The sequence below is a fragment of the Dicentrarchus labrax genome, unplaced genomic scaffold (assembly GCF_905237075.1).
Source record: "Dicentrarchus labrax unplaced genomic scaffold, dlabrax2021, whole genome shotgun sequence".
NCBI lineage: Eukaryota > Metazoa > Chordata > Actinopteri > Moronidae > Dicentrarchus > Dicentrarchus labrax.
Window position 1 is genome coordinate 22618520 of NW_026136704.1, and position 18702 is coordinate 22637221.

Here is an 18702-nt window from a genome sequence, read left to right on the forward strand (position 1 = left end):
GTTGCACATGTACGGTTATCTATTCCAGTTATCCATCTGGACCATATTCAACTTTATTGTATACAGTGTATATATTTTAGATATTCAAGATTTCTATTATGTTTTTTGTTATATTTTGTTTTTATTTTATTAGATTTCCTTTTTTTTTTCCCTAAGTTGAATTTATCCTATGAGGGCTCAATAAAGGAACATCTTATCTTTGTTTCCTGCTACCTAATGTGACTCTGGACCCTCTGTGACTCTCCACCCTTGGAATTGAATTTCGTTCTTCATTGTCACTGGCTAGCGGTCAAGAGGAGCAGTTTCTTTTGTATAAGACCTGTGTGGGGACCCCTCCAGTCTTGTGGATTTTAGGTTTATACAAATTGACCATTGTAAGTGATATCTTTTTCCAGTTTTCAACAGATAGTGATTTCAAATACTATGTGCTGTATTTTAGTGAAATTGCATTATTCAAAGATTCTTGAAAGGGTTTACTAACCTGCTTGAAATGAATACCCCTGGAAACCAAGCACTTTTGTGATGAAGTGTGACTTTATTTATTCAATTTATATCCATCACATGATGGAAAAATATTCTTAAACATCAATGATGTTAAAATAAAAAAATAAGTAACGTAAAAAAAAAATGGATGATGTATATATTTAAATACATTAGATGGAGACTACATAGAATGTGCACAACATGAGCTCTGTAGTATATGTTGCCATTAAAACTATTTCCAAACCTCAGATGTCTTTGGACTGATTTTTGTTCATTAGATGTTTCTTGGTATTTTTCTCTGGCTTAAACAATATGATGAAACACTTCGGAGCAAATATACACAATATTAGTCCAAAACTAGAGGCCAATATGGCAAATATCTCTACAGCCACTGTAAATTTCCCAGGAGAGCTGACATACGCTGGGATAAAGGTGATCCAGACTGCACAGAATATCAGCATGCTGAATGTGATAAGCTTGGCTTCATTAAAATTATCAGGTAGTTTCCGGGCTAGGACAGCTAACACAAAGCAAAACACAGCCAGAAGGCCTATGTACCCGAGTACAGCCCAGAACCCAATAGCTGAACCTAATGCACACTCCAGGATGATTCTCTCCTTGTATATGGTTAGGTTTTTTATTGGAAAAGGGGGACTGACAACCAACCAAATGGTACATATTAAAACTTGAATGAAGGTGAAAGACACTACAGTCATTCTTTGCTGTGGAGGACCAAACCATTTCATAGCATTACTACCTGGGAGTGTGGCTTTGAAGGCCATTAACACTACTATAGTTTTTCCCAGAACACAAGAGATGCAGAGGACAAAGGTGATCCCAAACGCTGTGTGGCGCAGCATGCAGGACCACTCAGAGGGTGCTCCAATGAAAGTTAAGGAACATAAGAAACACAGAGTCAGGGAGAAGAGCAGCAGGAAGCTCAGTTCAGAGTTGTTGGCCCTGACAATCGGGGATGTTCTGTGACGAAAGAACACAGCCGCTGTTATAATGGCAAGACAGGCACCACCAACAGAGAATGCAGCCAGGATGATTCCTAGGACCTCGTCAAAGGAAAGAAACTCTACAGGCTTGGGGAAACAAGTGTCTCTCTCTGCATTAGGCCAGAACTCCTTGGGGCAAGGGAAACAATCAGGAGAATCTGAAATAAATAAATGAAAAAGCCTTTTAGCAGTCATGTATTTGGTGTTGTAGTTGTGCTTCAGAAAAAAGTAAATTACCTGTAGTATTGCTAATCTCTCCCTCAGGACACGGTATACAGTCATAACAGCAGATGGGTTTTCCTTTCTGCAACACTTTACGAGTTCCTGGAGAACAGCTGTCACTGCACACTGATACGGGCACCTGGGACATAGGTACAAACTCACACATATTCAAGTGTGCTATGCATATCCTAGGATTAAAGGATAGGTTCATATTTTTTCATGTCTGTCTTAAGACAATACTCACATACGTGTATTAAAATGTTTGGCCCCTGTAACCATTCCTCTTGTTTATACTGGCTGTGAAGAAATCTCTTCCTAAAGCTGATTCAATGTAACTAAAGGAGTGCTCATAATGTGTTCTCAAGTTCACTTGAAGCTAAAATGAGGCTTTTGTGTTGTGTGTCTTACTTGTGTACCACCCTCCATCCAGGTGAGGTTCCTGTTTATACGGAACTCCTGGCCCACTGGCAGTGATGCATCATAGTACCCTACGGTCACCATCTCAATGCTGCCACTCTCACTTTTTTGCCAGTTCACCAGCTCATATGTGGCCACAGGATCCCCGTTGGCATCAAAGGACACATCATAACCATTTTGTGAAAAATTTACTTTCTTCAGCTGATGAAGAACCTGTGAGGATTAAATAATGTCAGTGAGAGAGAGAGAGAGGAAAATGTGAACTCAAATTAACATTTAATTTCATAAAAGGGTACACTTTAGCAAAAAATCTGCATTGGGGTTGTTCTCTTTTTCATTTTCACTGACCTGTTTTGCTTCTATCCTGGTGAATTTATCACACTGAATTGTAGAATTTGTGTCCTGACACACTGCATTATGAATGGCATGTGCTATTGCATAAACAGCCTTATACACCATGTTAGTGATTCGGAGTTGAGATGTGTCAGTGTACTGGCTCTGGAGCGTCTGTATGTCTTCAGTTCCATCACACACACTCACGTCTATGACTGCACCTAACAATACACAATGATATTACATTATGATTCTTTTGCATTTTTTTATTTTTCTCTTTTTGCTTTCTGTTTATTTATTTAACCCTGAATACATACCATGCAGAAACTTGTGTATCTATAATGTTTGAATTTATTGAAAAAAGCTTACATGCCATCATTTATTTAAATGAACCAGCTGTTTTAGTTTGTGTCAGGCCCAACTGACTTGACTTATTTTAATATGTTGATAATAAATCACTGTCAGTATAATAGCCTAATTAAACATATACTATATAAAGGAAACTGTATGAAGGCTGTGTGATTGTGTTAGGATAGACTTGTGTTGTTATTGTAAAACCACTTCAGCCAAGTTCATATAAAATCTTTTCAAAGGCAGCAAGGGCCTAAATTTGAACTGAAAGATTATTTGAGTGAGTCTTTCTTTAAGATCAATAAATTTCCTTCTCAGCAGTAAACTGGGGTTAATCTTAAAGCAGCCATCTGTCAAACAGACAATGAAAAAAAACAACACAACCACAAGGATGCAACTGTTAATGTAAACTATGATAAAACTCTTCTTGTGCACTGTTCTTACTTTTTCCCAGCCTGCAGTTGAATGCACCCTCCCAGAACTCAGTAAGCACTGGAGAGGCAGCCACTTTAGAGGGAGAGAGATCGAGCAAGAATTCTCTCAGACCTGGGATGACAGATTGCTGAATGCCAAATCCAATGGCTCCAGCACAGAAGCTGAACTTCAGCATGTCAGGGTTGGTTACCCAGGATTCACTGCCTATCCACTGGCGAGGTGGAAAAGACTCTTGCAATATCTCCTTGAGCAGGATCTTCATGTCTCCAGAGGCTACAAATGCAACAACAACTATAGCTGTCGACCTGAAGAGACATGATAGTGCATTATATTACTGTAAAAATTAAATTCACGTTTTAAAGGTACAAAGATGGCTAACACAAACAAACATAAGGAATACTTCTTTAATGGGTTGAATTTGTTCACGCTCTATTTTTATAAAATCAATAATAATAAATATGAGAAAGGTAAACATAATGAAAAAAAGATAGATTTTCAAAGTGTCATATTTTCTAGCTTATATTTGACTATATATGTTTGTGGTTTTGTATGCAGAAGGTCAGTGTCAGTGCAGGGAACAATAAAGCAAAGTCAGTGATGTAGAAACCTGCGGATAACATCAGCCACTCTCTGGATCCTGCTACGTGGGTGGGTTCGATGGAAAGATACAGAGTATTCCACACAGATCCCCTCCTTCTGTGCTGCCTCCAGGAAAGACGCCATGCCATTATTGCCATAATCTGAATCCGACCGGACAGCACCTATCCAAGTCCAGCCAAAGTGTTTTATCAGCTTGGCCAGCGCATCAGCCTGGAACTGGTCACTAGGGATTGTTCTGAAGAAACTTGGGTACTGCTGCTTATTAGACAGGCATGCACAAGTGGCAAAGTGGCTCACCTAAAGGAAAAGTGTTATTATTTAACAGGACAGTAAAAAAAAAAAAAAAAAGACCACTGGCCATAGTTTGGCATAAAAGTCATAATATTTACTTGAGGAATGTTAAAGGACCCAATGATGCGCGACATGCTGATGGATGGCGTGGACCCAGACTCACCGACAATAGCCATCACCATACCAGATTGAGAGCAGTTGTCACCAGTGTAAAACACCGGGTCCAGGCCATTTGAAAGCTGGAACGTCACATGCATCGCCAGGGACACTGAGGCACACGAGTCATGGATCTGATAACCAAGTTGAATTCCTGGCAGCAGCTCTGTGCTGTTGTTAATCTCCTCGATGGCAAAGATCATTGCACGTGAGAAGCGCAATTCACGGGAGTCAATGCTGCACACAGACACTCATGTTACTGTTAAATTAACACGAGAGGGACAATTCACAATTTTAACAGAAAACACACAATAAATTAAGAATTGCAATCCACCAAAAATTCAAAACACAGGATTAGATATCAGTCCAAAATTATATATGGCCATTTACTGTTTTTTTAAGTTTTCAATACTACACAAATGCTTGGCAACATGATTTAAGCTCATCATTCCTTTCAAAACATTTCCAACCCCACACGGTCTAACATCCTCTTACCAACCACGTATCCCTCTTACTAACCTCCCTGTGCACTTTAGTTGCTCAGGCATGATGGTGTAGTTATGCTTCACTGTTTGCATGTAGTTGTGTATGGAGAAAACACCCCCAATAACGTAGTCACCATCCATTGAGAATGCAGGTAGACGAGCTGTACCCTGGAGCTTACATTTCACTGATGAGGACTCACTGCTGATCCCAGCAACAGTTCTATCCTCAGTAAGCCCAGCCCCTTGTTTCAGACCATCAAGAGCTGAATTCAGCTCACGTAAACCCAGAGACAGCATCAAGCCAATTAAAAGAACAGAGATCTCCATCCCTCAAGTGTCTATGTTGGCATATGGATGTGTGTTTAAATGTTTATATAGAGTTTATGAAAGCTTCCCTCCCTATGTTGTACGTCAGCTTACATCAAAGGTAGGATACCCTTATCCAATGGTCTTTGATTAACTGTTTCTATTACAGTTAAGCCTAACAAATGCCCATCTTTGATGCATTATTTGTTTCCATTTTATTTAAATAGAATAAAGAAAAGTACAATGCCATAAAGGAAAAAAAAACACTTGTTATTCCCTGGTATTTTATAAAATATATGTATTTGAACGAGAGCAATATAACCTTTATAGAACTGGCTTATTTTAATTTAGAATTAATGTCTACATTAGACAGAGGTTAAGAACTGTATGAGATTGCATCAAAATCAAACCAAACTGTTCCATACTGAAATACAGTATCCCTTAATCATATGGTAGCCCATGTATTGACTTAGATAGGAGAGACTTAGATAGGAGAGATGCACACCCCTTCTGAGTAGTTGAATGTACAACCAGGCAGTGAGTTGAAGCCAATATGTCATAACATAAATCTTTCTGTGTCAAACTTGCATTTTCACAATTTAAAGTGTTTTTTAATCAAACAAAAATATTCTTTAAATAGCAATGACTTTATCAGAATGAAAAAAAGACAGAACTTGGTATTTGTGTTTAGAATTTTAACTTTATGACATGTTGAAACATTATTTGTAAAATAATACTATAACATATTAAAATGACATAGTTCATAGTTTTATAGTGTATCCTTTATAGTTACATTGAAATGTAGAAAATGTATAATATATAAAAACTTCAGCTAGATGTCTGTATTGGATGTGCATAGCATAGGTTCTATATTTAATGTTATAAATGAACTATTTTCAAACTAGATGTTTTAGGATTCATTTTTGTTCATTAGATGTTTCTTGGTATTTTTCTCTGGCTTAAACAATATGATGAAACACTTCGGAGCAAATATACACAGTATTAGTCCAAAACTAGAGGCCAGAATGGCAAATATCTCTACAGCCACTGTAAATTTCCCAGGAGAGCTGACATACGCTGGGATAAAGGTGATCCAGACTGCACAGAATATCAGCATGCTGAATGTGATAAGCTTGGCTTCATTAAAATTATCAGGTAGTTTCCGGGCTAGGACAGCTAGCACTAAGCAAAAGGCAGCAAGTAGGCCTATGTACCCGAGTACAGCCCAGAACCCAATAGCTGAACCTAATGCACACTCCAGGATGATTCTCTCCTTGTATACAGTTAGGTTTTTCATTGGAAAAGGGGGACTAACAACCAACCAAATAGTACATATTAAAACTTGAATGAATGTGAAAGACACTACAGTCATTCTTTGCTGTGGAGGACCAAACCATTTCATAACATTACTACCTGGGAGTGTGGCTTTGAAGGCCATTAACACTACTATAGTTTTTCCAAGAACACAAGAGATGCAGAGGACAAAGGTGATCCCAAACGCTGTGTGGCGAAGCATGCAGGACCACTCAGAGGGTGCTCCAATGAAAGTTAATGAACATAAGAAACACAGAGTCAGGGAGAAGAGCAGCAGGAAGCTCAGTTCAGAGTTGTTGGCCCTGACAATCGGGGATGTTCTGTGACGAAAGAACACAGCCGCTGTTATAATGGCAAGACAGGCACCACCAACAGAGAATGCAGCCAGGATGATTCCTAGGACCTCGTCAAAGGAAAGAAACTCTACAGGCTTGGGGAAACAAGTGTCTCTCTCTGCGTTAGGCCAGAACTCCTTGGGGCAAGGGAAACAATCAGGAGAATCTGAAATAAATACATCAAAAAGGACTTTTAGCAGTTATATATATGATGTTATAGATATACATAAGAACAAATTAATTACCTGTAGTATTGCTAATCTCTCCCTCAGGACACGGTATACAGTCATAACAGCAAATGGGTTTTCCTTTCTGCAGCACTTTACGAGTTCCTGGAGGACAGCTGTTACTGCACACTGATACAGGCACCTGGACACAGGTACAAACTCACACATTTTCACGTCTACTATGCCAAATTTAGGATTAAAGGATAGGTTCACATTTTCTCAGGTCTGACTTTCAGGTCCAGTGTGTAGGATTTAGTGGCATCCCCTTCTAAGCTCAAAGGAGAATCTATCGTTGCTGCAAAATGCTCATAAAATGCAAACGGCTGCATCTACAGCCAGTGTTTGTCCATTCTGGCGGTTCAGCATGGTGGCCTCCTTGGAAAGCGGCCTGTGGCATCTGTAAATATTAAAGGCTCATCCTAAAGAAATAAAATCATAAAGGTTCTTATTTTGAGGTAATTTTACACTAATATAAACATAGTTATGCATATTATATTCCAGTTGTGCCAATGGATCCTCCTAAATGCTACACTGCTCTAGATTTTGTCCCACATCTCTTAGACTGGGATAGTATTATAAATTGATCTTTTTCAGGCAGTATGGACAGGGGCAACAGGTACCAAAATCACAAACACACATCATACCCTTTGAGATCACCTCTACACAGTAGTCTGCTGGGGAGGCAGACGCATGGAGAGGGAACAAAAAAAACTCAAACTGATGAAGAGTTTCCTGGACTGCTGCTAGACTCCATAGAGGAGGTGGGATGAGAAGAGGATGTTATCCCCCACAGTTTCACCATCAACATGAGACTGTGGGGGCATTAAGCAGCTCCTTGAGCAACCGACTTCTACACACACAGTGCAAGAAGAAGGAGTGCTACCACAGACTCTTCAAAACCATCATGACACAAATGAACACTGTTTGTTGTGTCTGTCCCATTACCCATATAGTCCAGAATATGTTATATTATTGCTTTTGGCTCCTTACTTGTGTACCACCCTCCATCCAGGTGAGGTTCTTGTTGATACGGAACTCCTGGCCCACTGGCAGTGATTCATCATAGTACCCTACTGTCACCAAATCAACGCCGCCACTCTCACTTTTTTGCCAGTTCACTAGTTCGTATGTGGCCACAGGATCCCCATTGGCATCAAATGACACATCATAACCATTTTGGGAAAAATTTACTTTCTTTAGCTGAGTAAGAACCTGTGAGGATGACGTAAAGTCAGGGAGAGAGAGGAAAATGTGAAATCAAATGAATATTTGTGAAAAAAGCATTGGGGATGTCCCGTTATTTATTTCAGCTAACCTGTTTTGACTCTATCCTGTTGATTTTGTCACACTGAGTTGTAGAATTTGCATCCTGACACACTGCATTATGAATGGCATGTGCTATTGCATAAACAGCCTTGTACACCATGTTAGTGATTCGAAGTTGAGATGTGTCAGTGTATGGGCTCTGGAGAGTCCGTATGTCTTCAGATCCATCACACACACTCTCATCTGTGGCTGCACCTGAAAGACACAGAAACATAGGCAGGTGTTTCTTTAGCCATAATTTTTATATTGCATTGAATTTATTGTAGAAAATTATAAATCTAATTTATTTTTAAAACACACAAGTACTGTTTATTTAAACATCCCATTATCTGTTATCTTTTAATCTTGCCAGTTCGAATTTTTTTTCTTTTGACATTTATGTAGGGTTTTCCATCCGAACATCCCATTTATAAAATGCAAAGAAGTCCACAACTTTCCATTAATCACCAACTGAATTTATACTGTAATTATAATTTTTATTATCTCAAATCACTGACAATACAATTACCTAATTAGACCTACATAGAGGCTACTGTTACTGATAAATGCTTGTAATTATATTTTACACTTTTATTTAGCTTGGTGGCCTGGAGACTGTCTATATTCTGTGTGCTTGTGTCCAGGGCTTCAGTGTGAGTATTGTGAGACGACCGCGGGACAAAACTTCACCTGAAAGGTCATCAAGTAAAATTATTTTTGATTTTTAATGCTAACTATTCAACAGTATCAACAAACACACCCACAATGACCTGTGAATGTCAACTATGTTTAAAAGAAGCACAACTTTCTCACTTTTTCCCAGCCTGCAGTTGAATGCATCCTCCCAGAACTCAGTAAGCAGTGGAGAGGCAGCCACTTTAGAGGGAGGGAGATCCAGCAGGAATTCTCTCAGACCTGGGATGACAGATCGCTGAATGCCAAATCCGATGGCTCCAGTACAGAAGCTGAACCTCAGCATGTTTGGGTCAGTTACCCAGGCCTCACTGCCTATCCACTGGCGAGGTGGAGAAGGCTCTTGTGACAGCTCCTCCAGCAGAATACCCATGTCTCCAGAGGCTGTAAATGCCACAACAACCATAGCTGTTGACCTGGAGAGACAATACAGTGTTAGTATAAGAGTGCAAGAGTTAAAATAATTAGCACAAGAAACATGATTTTGGTGTGTGCGATGTACAGTATAGGACTTCTATTTTATTACAGTATCAGCAATATGGAAGAGATAAACATTAAAAATGATAAATTGCTAATTTGCCACAAATATAATAAAATAAACTTTATCTTATATTAAACTAAACATTGTTAATAGTTTTGTGTACAGAGGGTCAGTGTTAACACAGGGAACAAAAGCACTATCAATGATGTAGAAACCTGCGGATAACATCAGCCACTCTCTGGATCCTGTTACGTGGGTGGGTCCGATAGAAAGATACAGAGTATTCGATGCAGATCCCCAACTTCTGTGCTGCGTTTAAGAAAGATGCCATGCCATTATTGCCATAGTCTGAATCTGAATGGACAGCACCTATCCAAGTCCAGCCAAAGTGTTTTACAAGCTTGGCCAGTGCATCAGCCTGGAACTGGTCACTAGGGATTGTTCTGAAGAAAGTTGGGAACTGCTGCTTATCGGACAGACATGCACAAGTGGCAAAGTGGCTCACCTGAAGGAAAACAACACTATTATTCATTAATGGGACAGACAACACATTGAAATTGCTTCATATTAAAACGCATAGTTTCCCAGAAATTCTAAATATTTACTTGGGGAATGTTAAAGGACCCGATGATGCGTGATATGCTGATGGATGGCGTGGACCCAGACTCAGCGACAATAGCCATCACCATACCAGATTGAGAGCAGTTGTCGCCAGTGTAAAACACTGGGTCCAGTCCATTTGAAAGCTGAAATGCCACATGCACAGCAAGGGACACTGATGCGCATGAGTCGTGGATCTGATAACCGAGTTTGATGCCCGGCAGCAGCTTTGTGCTGTTGTTGATCTCCTCAATGGCAAAGATCATTGCACGTGAGAAGCGCACTTCACGGGAGTCAATGCTGCACACAGACACTCATGTCACTGTTTAAATTTACACATGATAAGGACAATTCACAATTTTAAGCGAAAACACACAATAAATGAGAACTGCAATCCACAGATATGGAAAATAACTGATAGCTGCAGTGCTGTCTGTATCTGCGAACCAAACATACATCATAGTTGCACACAATCCAAAAGGCAGGATTAGATATCAGTCCAGAATTAATAATTCACATATTCAAGAGTCAACTAAATCTGTTACCTACATACCTACATTTTCAGTTAAGAAACATAAAGTGCTAACTTTTCAAATAGTCACACTGTATTCTCTCTTTTTTTAATATAATACCCATCATTTAAAAAGGCTGTATACTGATTTGACATATGTACAATGTTTTAGTTTTAAATTCTAGACAAAAGCTTTGCAACACAATTGTAAGCTCATCATACAAATCAAAACATTTATATCCCCACACAGTGTAAAATCCTCTTATCCACCTCTTTCTCCCTCTTACTAACCTCCCTGCACACTTAAGTGGCTCAGGCATGGTGGTGTAGTTGTGCTTCACTGTGTGCATGTAGTTGTGTATGGAGAAAACACCCCCAATAACGTAGTCACCATCCATTGAGAATGCAGGTTGAAGAGCGGTACCCTGGAGCTTACATTTCACTGATGAGGCCTCAGTGCTGAACCCAGCAACAGTTCTATCCTCTGTAAACCCAGCCCCTTGTTTTAGATCATTATCAGATTTGTTCAAGGCAAGAGCTGAGTTCAGCTCACACAAACCAAGAGACAAGATCAGGCCAATAAAGAGAGCTGAGATCTCCATCCCTCAAGTGTCTGTGTGTCAGCTTGTGTTTTCATGTTTATAGATTTTCAGAGAAAATCTTCCCTCCTTCTGTTGTACGTCATCTTTCTGTACACCAGCATGAGGATGCCCTTATCCAATGGTCTTTAACTTTTTTTCCCTATTACAGTTAAGCCTAACAAATGCATATCTTGTCGATGATGATGCAATGTTTGTTTACATTCTAAATAAATCAGAATTGAATAAATTAAAATAATTTCCAGTAAAATACTGCTATAACAAAATTGTAAAATTTTCTTTTAAAGTTCAGATGCTCTGTCATCAACTAGTTCATCGCGTCTAACAAAAAGAGGAAAATGTTAAGATAAATGTTATGCTCAAAGGAAACCCAGGGCTGCTTTATGATGAAGACAGACCAGTTTCATTGGGATAGCTATTTTTCTGCATTTTTCTCTGAAATTGGATGGCCAATTTCCCATGTACTGCAGTCCCTGTCTTTACCAGCTCCTATATTTAGGTTGGGGTGGGGTGTAGACAGTCACATGCAACAAACATGAAAACCTCAGTCAGGCCGATTTCATCATTATTACCATTTGTGCTGTGCGAGTGGCCTTTATCCACATGTATGCTCACTTTCAGGGCAAATATGCAGTTGAACTGATAGTATCTCACTTATCTGTGACATAACAAAGTAAGAACATTGGAAAAGGAATCAAGTAAATCATCCAGTCAATTAACTGCAGACATTAATGATGTCCTCTTGACCTTATTCACTCACTTAAAAGACATGTGCTTTAATGAGACTAACTGAGTGTCTGAGAGTTTGATCTGGTGGTGTGGTGAACTTGAAGCCTGGTATATAAAGAGCAGTTGATTGAGGATAATTAGCACCTGGCCACTTGGCACCTACATACCAGATCCCACTCTTGTAATCAAGCACACGCAGACAGACAGACAGACAGACAGACAGACAGACAGACAGAGAGAGATTCCTGGCAAGGAGGAGGCAGAGGGCATGACAGGAATTACACAAGTTTTGTTGTTGCAAAGTTGAACAGTTGAACCTGACATCCTCCAGTGTTTTGCAGTTGCTGTAGTTCATTTATGAAAATGTATTCTGGTGACATGGCAGCACAAGAGTTTGCAAACATTGTTGCAAAACATTCATGGCAATATAAGCTGCTTTTCTTTTTGTTATACTCTATGTAATATGCCATAACATAGCCCACTCTTGCAGTTTTAACAAACTTATTTTAAAATTTCTATAGAAAAATGATTCTTCAAATAGCAATGGTTTTATTAGAATGTCATGACAGAAGTCAGTACTTCTGTCAAGAATTTTGACTTTATTTAGAACATAATGAAACATTATTTGTAAAATAATATTATAACATATTAAAAAGACATTCAAAGTTTAGAAAATATACAATGTATGTCATTTGTAAATAATATGTATATACCTAATCAGCTAGATAAAGGCAGTGTTGAATGTGCACAGCATAAGCTCTATTGCCATCTTAAATAATTTCAAACCTCAGATGTCTTTGGATTAATTTTTGTTCATTAAATGTTTCTTTGTGTTCTTCTCTGGTTTAAACAATATGATGAAACACTTTGGAGCAAATATACACAGTATTAGTCCAAAACTAGAGGCCAGAATGGCAAATATCTCTACAGCCACTGTAAATTTCCCAGGAGAGCTGACATACGCTGGGATAAAGGTGATCCAGACTGCACAGAATATCAGCATGCTGAATGTGATAAGCTTGGCTTCATTAAAATTATCAGGTAGTTTCCGGGCTAGGACAGCTAACACTAAGCAAAAGGCAGCAAGTAGGCCTATGTACCCGAGTACAGCCCAGAACCCAATAGCTGAACCTAATGCACACTCCAGGATGATTCTCTCCTTGTATACAGTTAGGTTTTTCATTGGAAAAGGGGGACTGACTACCAACCAAATAATACATATTAAAACTTGAATGAATGTGAAAGACACTACAGTCATTCTTTGCTGTGGAGGACCAAACCATTTCATAACATTACTACCTGGGAGTGTGGCTTTGAAGGCCATTAACACTACTATAGTTTTTCCGAGAACGCAAGAGATGCAGAGGACAAAGGTGATCCCAAACGCTGTGTGGCGCAGCATGCAGGACCACTCAGAGGGTGCTCCAATGAAAGTTAATGAACATAAGAAACACAGAGTCTGGGAGAAAAGCAGCAGGAAGCTCAGTTCAGAGTTGTTGGCCCTGACAATCGGGGATGTTCTGTGATGAAAAAACACAGCCGCTGTTATAATGGCAAGACAGGCACCACCAACAGAGAATGCAGCCAGGATGATTCCTAGGACCTCGTCAAAGGAAAGAAACTCTACAGGCTTGGGGAAACAAGTGTCTCTCTCTGCATTAGGCCAGAACTCCTTGAGGCAAGGGAAACAATCAGGGGAATCTGAAATAAATAAATCAAAAAGGACTTTTAGCAGTCATGTATTTGGTGTTGTATATATACATTAGAAATAAGTAAAGTACCTGTAACATTGCTTATCTCTCCCTCAGGACATGGTATACAGTCATAACAGCAGATGGGTTTTCCTTTCTGCAGCACTTTACGAGTTCCTGGACGACAGCTGTTACTGCACACTGACACAGGCACCTGGCACATAGGTACAAAGAACTCACACATATTCTGGCATGTTATGTAGCTCTTAGTGCTAAAGGATAGCTTCACAGTTCTTCTTTTGTTATAATTCTGGCTTAATATTTGTACTGAAATTTGTATTCATCATTGTAATCATTCCTCTTGTACATACTGGCCATGAAGAAATCCCCTCCTAAAACCATTTCAGTGTAACTGCTGGAGAAAACAATTAATGCAGTATTCTTTTGTGTAAGAATGCCTTCTAATGTTCAGGTGAAGCTACAATGATGTTTCTGCAGTTTGAGTCAAGTTAGTCAAAGTTATTCTTTTTAGTATGAATCTCAGACTGCTGAAGTCTCATATTATCTCTGACTCAATATTGTATGCGATTTTTGCACATAATGAGGACTGTAGTTTCTGTCCCACACATCTTACACTGCAGAATTGATCTCTTCATAGGCAGTATGGACAGGGGGAATAGGGACCAAAAATATAAGGATATTAACCAAGCTGACATTAATCATGAACAACATCTCCCACCCCCTGCATGAGACTTTGGGGGCCTTAAGCAGCTCCTTGGGCAACAGACTGACATGCCCACAGCGCAAGAAGAAGGAGCGCTACCGCAGTTCCTTCAATACAATGGCCGACTCTAGCATGACATCATTTAGTACTGTTTTTTCATTGGTTTAAACACAACAGCTACAGTTTTTCACTATTCATCATATCTTTAACTCAGGTTTATCATCCTACTTATTCAAATGTATACATATACACAGCATTTACATACTATACACACTATATATCATTTTAATGTATAATACACATTGCACATTATTCAGGTATGCTTTGCAAATATCATGTGCATATATGCATACATTTAGATAAAAATATCTGAATATAGTTTGTCTCTCTGTATATACACTGACAGGGGAAGTGAATAACACTGATTATCTGGTTATCATGGCACCTGTCAGTGGGTGGGATATATTAGACAGCAAATGGCCATTTTTTTCCACAAAGTCAATTTGTCAGAATGGGCAGCGTAAAGATTTGACTGACTTTGACAAGAGCCAAATTGTGATGTCTGGACAACTGGGTCAGAGCATCTCCAAAACTGCAGCTCTTGTGGGGTGTTCCCGGTTTGCAGTGGTCAGTACCGATCAAAAGTGGCCTAGGGGCTGAAAAGTGGTGAACCAGCGTCATGGGTGTCCATGGCTCATTGATGCATGTGGGGAGCGGAGTCTGGCCCGTGTGGTCTGATCCAACAGACAAACTACTAAATTGCTGAAAAAGTTAATGCTGTTTCTGATAGAAAGGTGTCAGAACACATAGTGCATTACAGTTTGTTGCTAATGGGGCTGCTCAATGTATATATCACGATATAGATATATTTCATTTTGATTATTATGCTGTGCGCTACTTTTTCTGTGCAATTATATTTAACTAAACAAGCAAATAATATCTGCTTTTTTAATCAGTTTTTTTTTTTGTTTGAATATGTTAAATTGTAACTTTGCGGCTCCTTACTTTTGTACCACCCTCCACCCAGGTGAGGTTCTTGTTGATACGGAACTCCTGGCCCACCGGCAGTGATGCATCATAGTACCCTACTGTTACCATCTCAATGCTGCCACTATTACTTTTTTGCCAGTTCACCAGCTCGTATGTGGCCACAGGATCCCCGTTGGCATCAAATGACACATCATAACCATTTTGGGAAAAATGTACTTTCTTTAGCTGAGTAAGAACCTGTGGGGATAAAGTAAAGGAAGACAGAGAGGGAGAGGGAGGAAAATGTGAAATCAATTGAGTATTACATTTCATAAAAGGTACATTATAATGAAAGAAAGTAGCATTGGGATGTTCCCATTTTAATTTTGATTGACCTGTTTTGCTTCTGTCCTAGAGAATTTGTCACACTGAATTGTAGAATTTGTGTCCTGACACACTGCATTATGAATGGCATGTGCTATTGCATAAACAGCCTTGTACACCATGTTAGTGATTCGGAGTTGAGATGTGTCAGTGTACGGGCTCTGGAGCGTTCGTATGTCTTCAGATCCATTACACACATTCTCATCTATGGAGGCACCTAAAAACACACAGAGACAGAGGGACGTGCCTTGTTGCAATAACAGTTTGATACCATTAATGTTAATATGCTTATTTTACATTACTTAACAGAAGTACTGTTTGTCATACATGCTCCATCAATTATCTTTTTAACAGCCTCTTTTTCTTCTTTTTCTCTCATTAATGTCTGGCTTGATTTGTTTTGTTTTTACCTTTATGTAGGTAATTTAATTCCAATTTCATCAATTTCAATTTCATATATTCATGCCAAATTAACACAATTTATCATTTATTTTTATTAACACTGACAATACAATCACCTAATAGACCTGTTGCATACTAGGAAGAACATTTTTACATCTTTTTTTAGATTGATGGCCTGGAGACTGTGTATATTCTGTGTGCTTGTGTTCAGGGCTTCAGTGTGAGTAATGTGAAATGGTTGCAGGCAAGTCCAAACTAAATATTTTTGAAAGACAGCCGAGGGACAAAACTTGACCTGAAAGGTCATCAACTGAAATTATATAGAGAGATGAACCTTACTTCCACATCATCTCCTCGTTTTTTTTTTTTTTTTTTGTCCAATATCAATAGACTTCCCTCTTAATAAAAATCTAGGGTTTGATCTTAAAGTACCTGCTGAATATTTAACACAGGAAGCTCCACTCAAATAGAGAATCAACAAAACAACCCAACCGCAAGGGCCTGTGAAGATCAGCAAAACCTTCTCACTTTTTCCCAGCCTGCAGTTGAATGCACCCTCCCAGAACTCAGTAAGCAGTGGAGAGGCAGCCACTTTCGAGGGAGAGAGATCCAGCAAGAATTCTCTCAGACCTGGGATGACAGATTGCTGAATACCAAATCCGATAGCTCCAGCACAGAAGCTGAACCCCAGCATGTCTGGGTCTGTTACCCAGGACTCACTGCCTATCCACTGGCGAGGTGGAGAAGGCTCGCGTGACAGCTCCTCCAGCAGGATCCTCATGTCTCCAGAGGCTGTAAATGCCACAACAACCATAGCTGTTGACCTGTAAAGACATTGTAGTGCATTTTATAATACCAATATAATTATAGGTATATTTGATGAAACATGGTTTCTGGTTTTGTGTGCGAAGGTCAGTGTTAACAGAGTGAACAACAGCAAAATCAGTGATGTAGAAACCTGCGGATAACATCAGCCACTCTCTGGATCCTGCTACGTGGGTGGGTCCGATAGAAAGATACAGAGTATTCCACACAGATCCCCTCCTTCTGTGCTGCGTCCAGGAAAGATGCCATGCCATTATTGCCATAGTCTGAATCTGACCGGACAGCACCTATCCAAGTCCAGCCAAAGCGTTTTACCAGCTTGGCCAGTGCGTCAGCCTGGAACTGGTCACTAGGGATTGTTCTGAAGAAACTCGGGTACTGCTGCTTATTAGACAGGCATGCACAAGTGGCAAAGTGGCTCACCTGAAAGGAAACAAAAGTGTTATTATTTAATTTATTTATTTATTTATGTTATTAGCATTGGCTAATATAAAAAGACAAAGTTTGTCAGAAATTCAGAATATTTACTTGGGGAATGTTAAAGGACCCGATTACGCGTGACATGCTGATGGATGGCGTGGACCCAGACTCACCAACGATAGCCATCACCATACCAGATTGAGAGCAGTTGTCAGCAGTGTAAAACACCGGGTCCAGGCCATTTGCAAGCTGGAATGCCAAATGCACCACCAGGGACACTGAGGCACACGAGTCATGGATCTGATAACCGAGTTTGATGCCCGGCAGCAGCTGTGTGCTGTTGTTAATCTCCTCGATGGCAAAGACCATTGCACGTGAGAAGCGCAGTTCACGGGATTTGATGCTGCACACAGACATTCATGTCACTCTTGAAATATATACATGATAAGAACAGTTCACAGTTTTAACAGAAAACACACAATAAAGCAGAACTGCAATCCATAGTTTTGGACAATAACTGAAAGCTGCATTGCATCTGTCAACCAAACATACATCATAGTTGCACACAATCCAAAAGGCAGGATTAGATATCAGTCCAGAATTAATAATTCACATATTTAACATATTTAATACTTCACACAGTTACCAAATTCAAAACACTGGATTAGATATCAATCCAAAATTCTGAATGAACATATTAAACATAGTCAACAATCGAAATTTTAACAGTTTTCATCCTGTTAAATATTTATAAAACTGTTTTTAAAAACCCCTATACAACACCTATATTTTCAGAAATTATAAACTTTTCAATACTTCATAAAAGCTTTGCAACATGATTTAAGCACATCATACAAATCAAAACATCTATATCCCCACGCAGTCTAACATCCTCATATCCACCTGTTCTCCCTCTTACTAACCTCCCTGTGCACCTTATTGGCTCAGGCATGGTGGTGTAGTTATGCTTCACTGTGTGCATGTAGCTGTGGATGGAGAAAACACCCCCAATAACGTAGTCACCATCCATTGAGAATGCAGGTAGACGTGCAGTACCCTGGAGCTTACATTTCACTGATGAGGACTCAATGCTGACCCCAGCAACAGTCCTATCCTCTGTAAGCCCAGACCTTTGTTTCAGACCATTATCAGATTTGTTCAAGGCAAGAGCTGAGTTCAGCTCACACAAACCCAGAGACAGGATCAGGCAAATAAAGAAAGCTGAGATCTCCATCCCTCAAGTGTCTGCGTATTGGCATATATATGTGTGTTTTTAAGTTTATATAGATTTTCAAACAAATGCTTCCCTCCTTCTGTTGTACGTCAGCTTACTGTACATCAGAGGGAGGATACTTAATTGTCTTTGGTTGACTTTTTTTCTATTACAGTTAAGCGTAACAAATTCACATCTTT

The 18702-nt window shown here is 39.4% G+C and overlaps 2 protein-coding genes across 2 annotated transcripts; both read right to left on the reverse strand.

Annotated features, from left to right (window-relative positions):
• Positions 1-512: 512 nt before the first annotated feature.
• LOC127361895 (extracellular calcium-sensing receptor-like) lies at positions 513-5677 on the reverse strand. Its single transcript, XM_051396973.1, has 8 exons — positions 4809-5677; positions 4232-4526; positions 3850-4139; positions 3252-3547; positions 2472-2677; positions 2115-2336; positions 1722-1845; positions 513-1642 (listed from the first exon to the last, which is right to left on the reverse strand). The coding sequence occupies exons 1-8, from the start codon at positions 5099-5101 to the stop codon at positions 729-731; spliced, it is 2640 nt and encodes an 879-aa protein (XP_051252933.1). The 5' UTR covers positions 5102-5677; the 3' UTR covers positions 513-728.
• Positions 5678-5760: 83 nt separating this feature from the next.
• Positions 5761-18654, reverse strand: LOC127362038 (uncharacterized). Its single transcript, XM_051397299.1, has 16 exons — positions 18213-18654; positions 17398-17692; positions 17003-17292; positions 16573-16868; positions 15654-15859; positions 15295-15516; positions 13656-13779; positions 12682-13575; positions 10838-11150; positions 10041-10335; positions 9651-9940; positions 9075-9370; positions 8272-8477; positions 7947-8168; positions 6975-7098; positions 5761-6895 (listed from the first exon to the last, which is right to left on the reverse strand). Exons 1-16 carry the CDS (start codon positions 18521-18523, stop codon positions 5991-5993), a joined length of 5289 nt encoding a protein of 1762 aa, XP_051253259.1. The 5' UTR covers positions 18524-18654; the 3' UTR covers positions 5761-5990.
• Between the last annotated feature and the right edge of the window lie 48 nt (positions 18655-18702).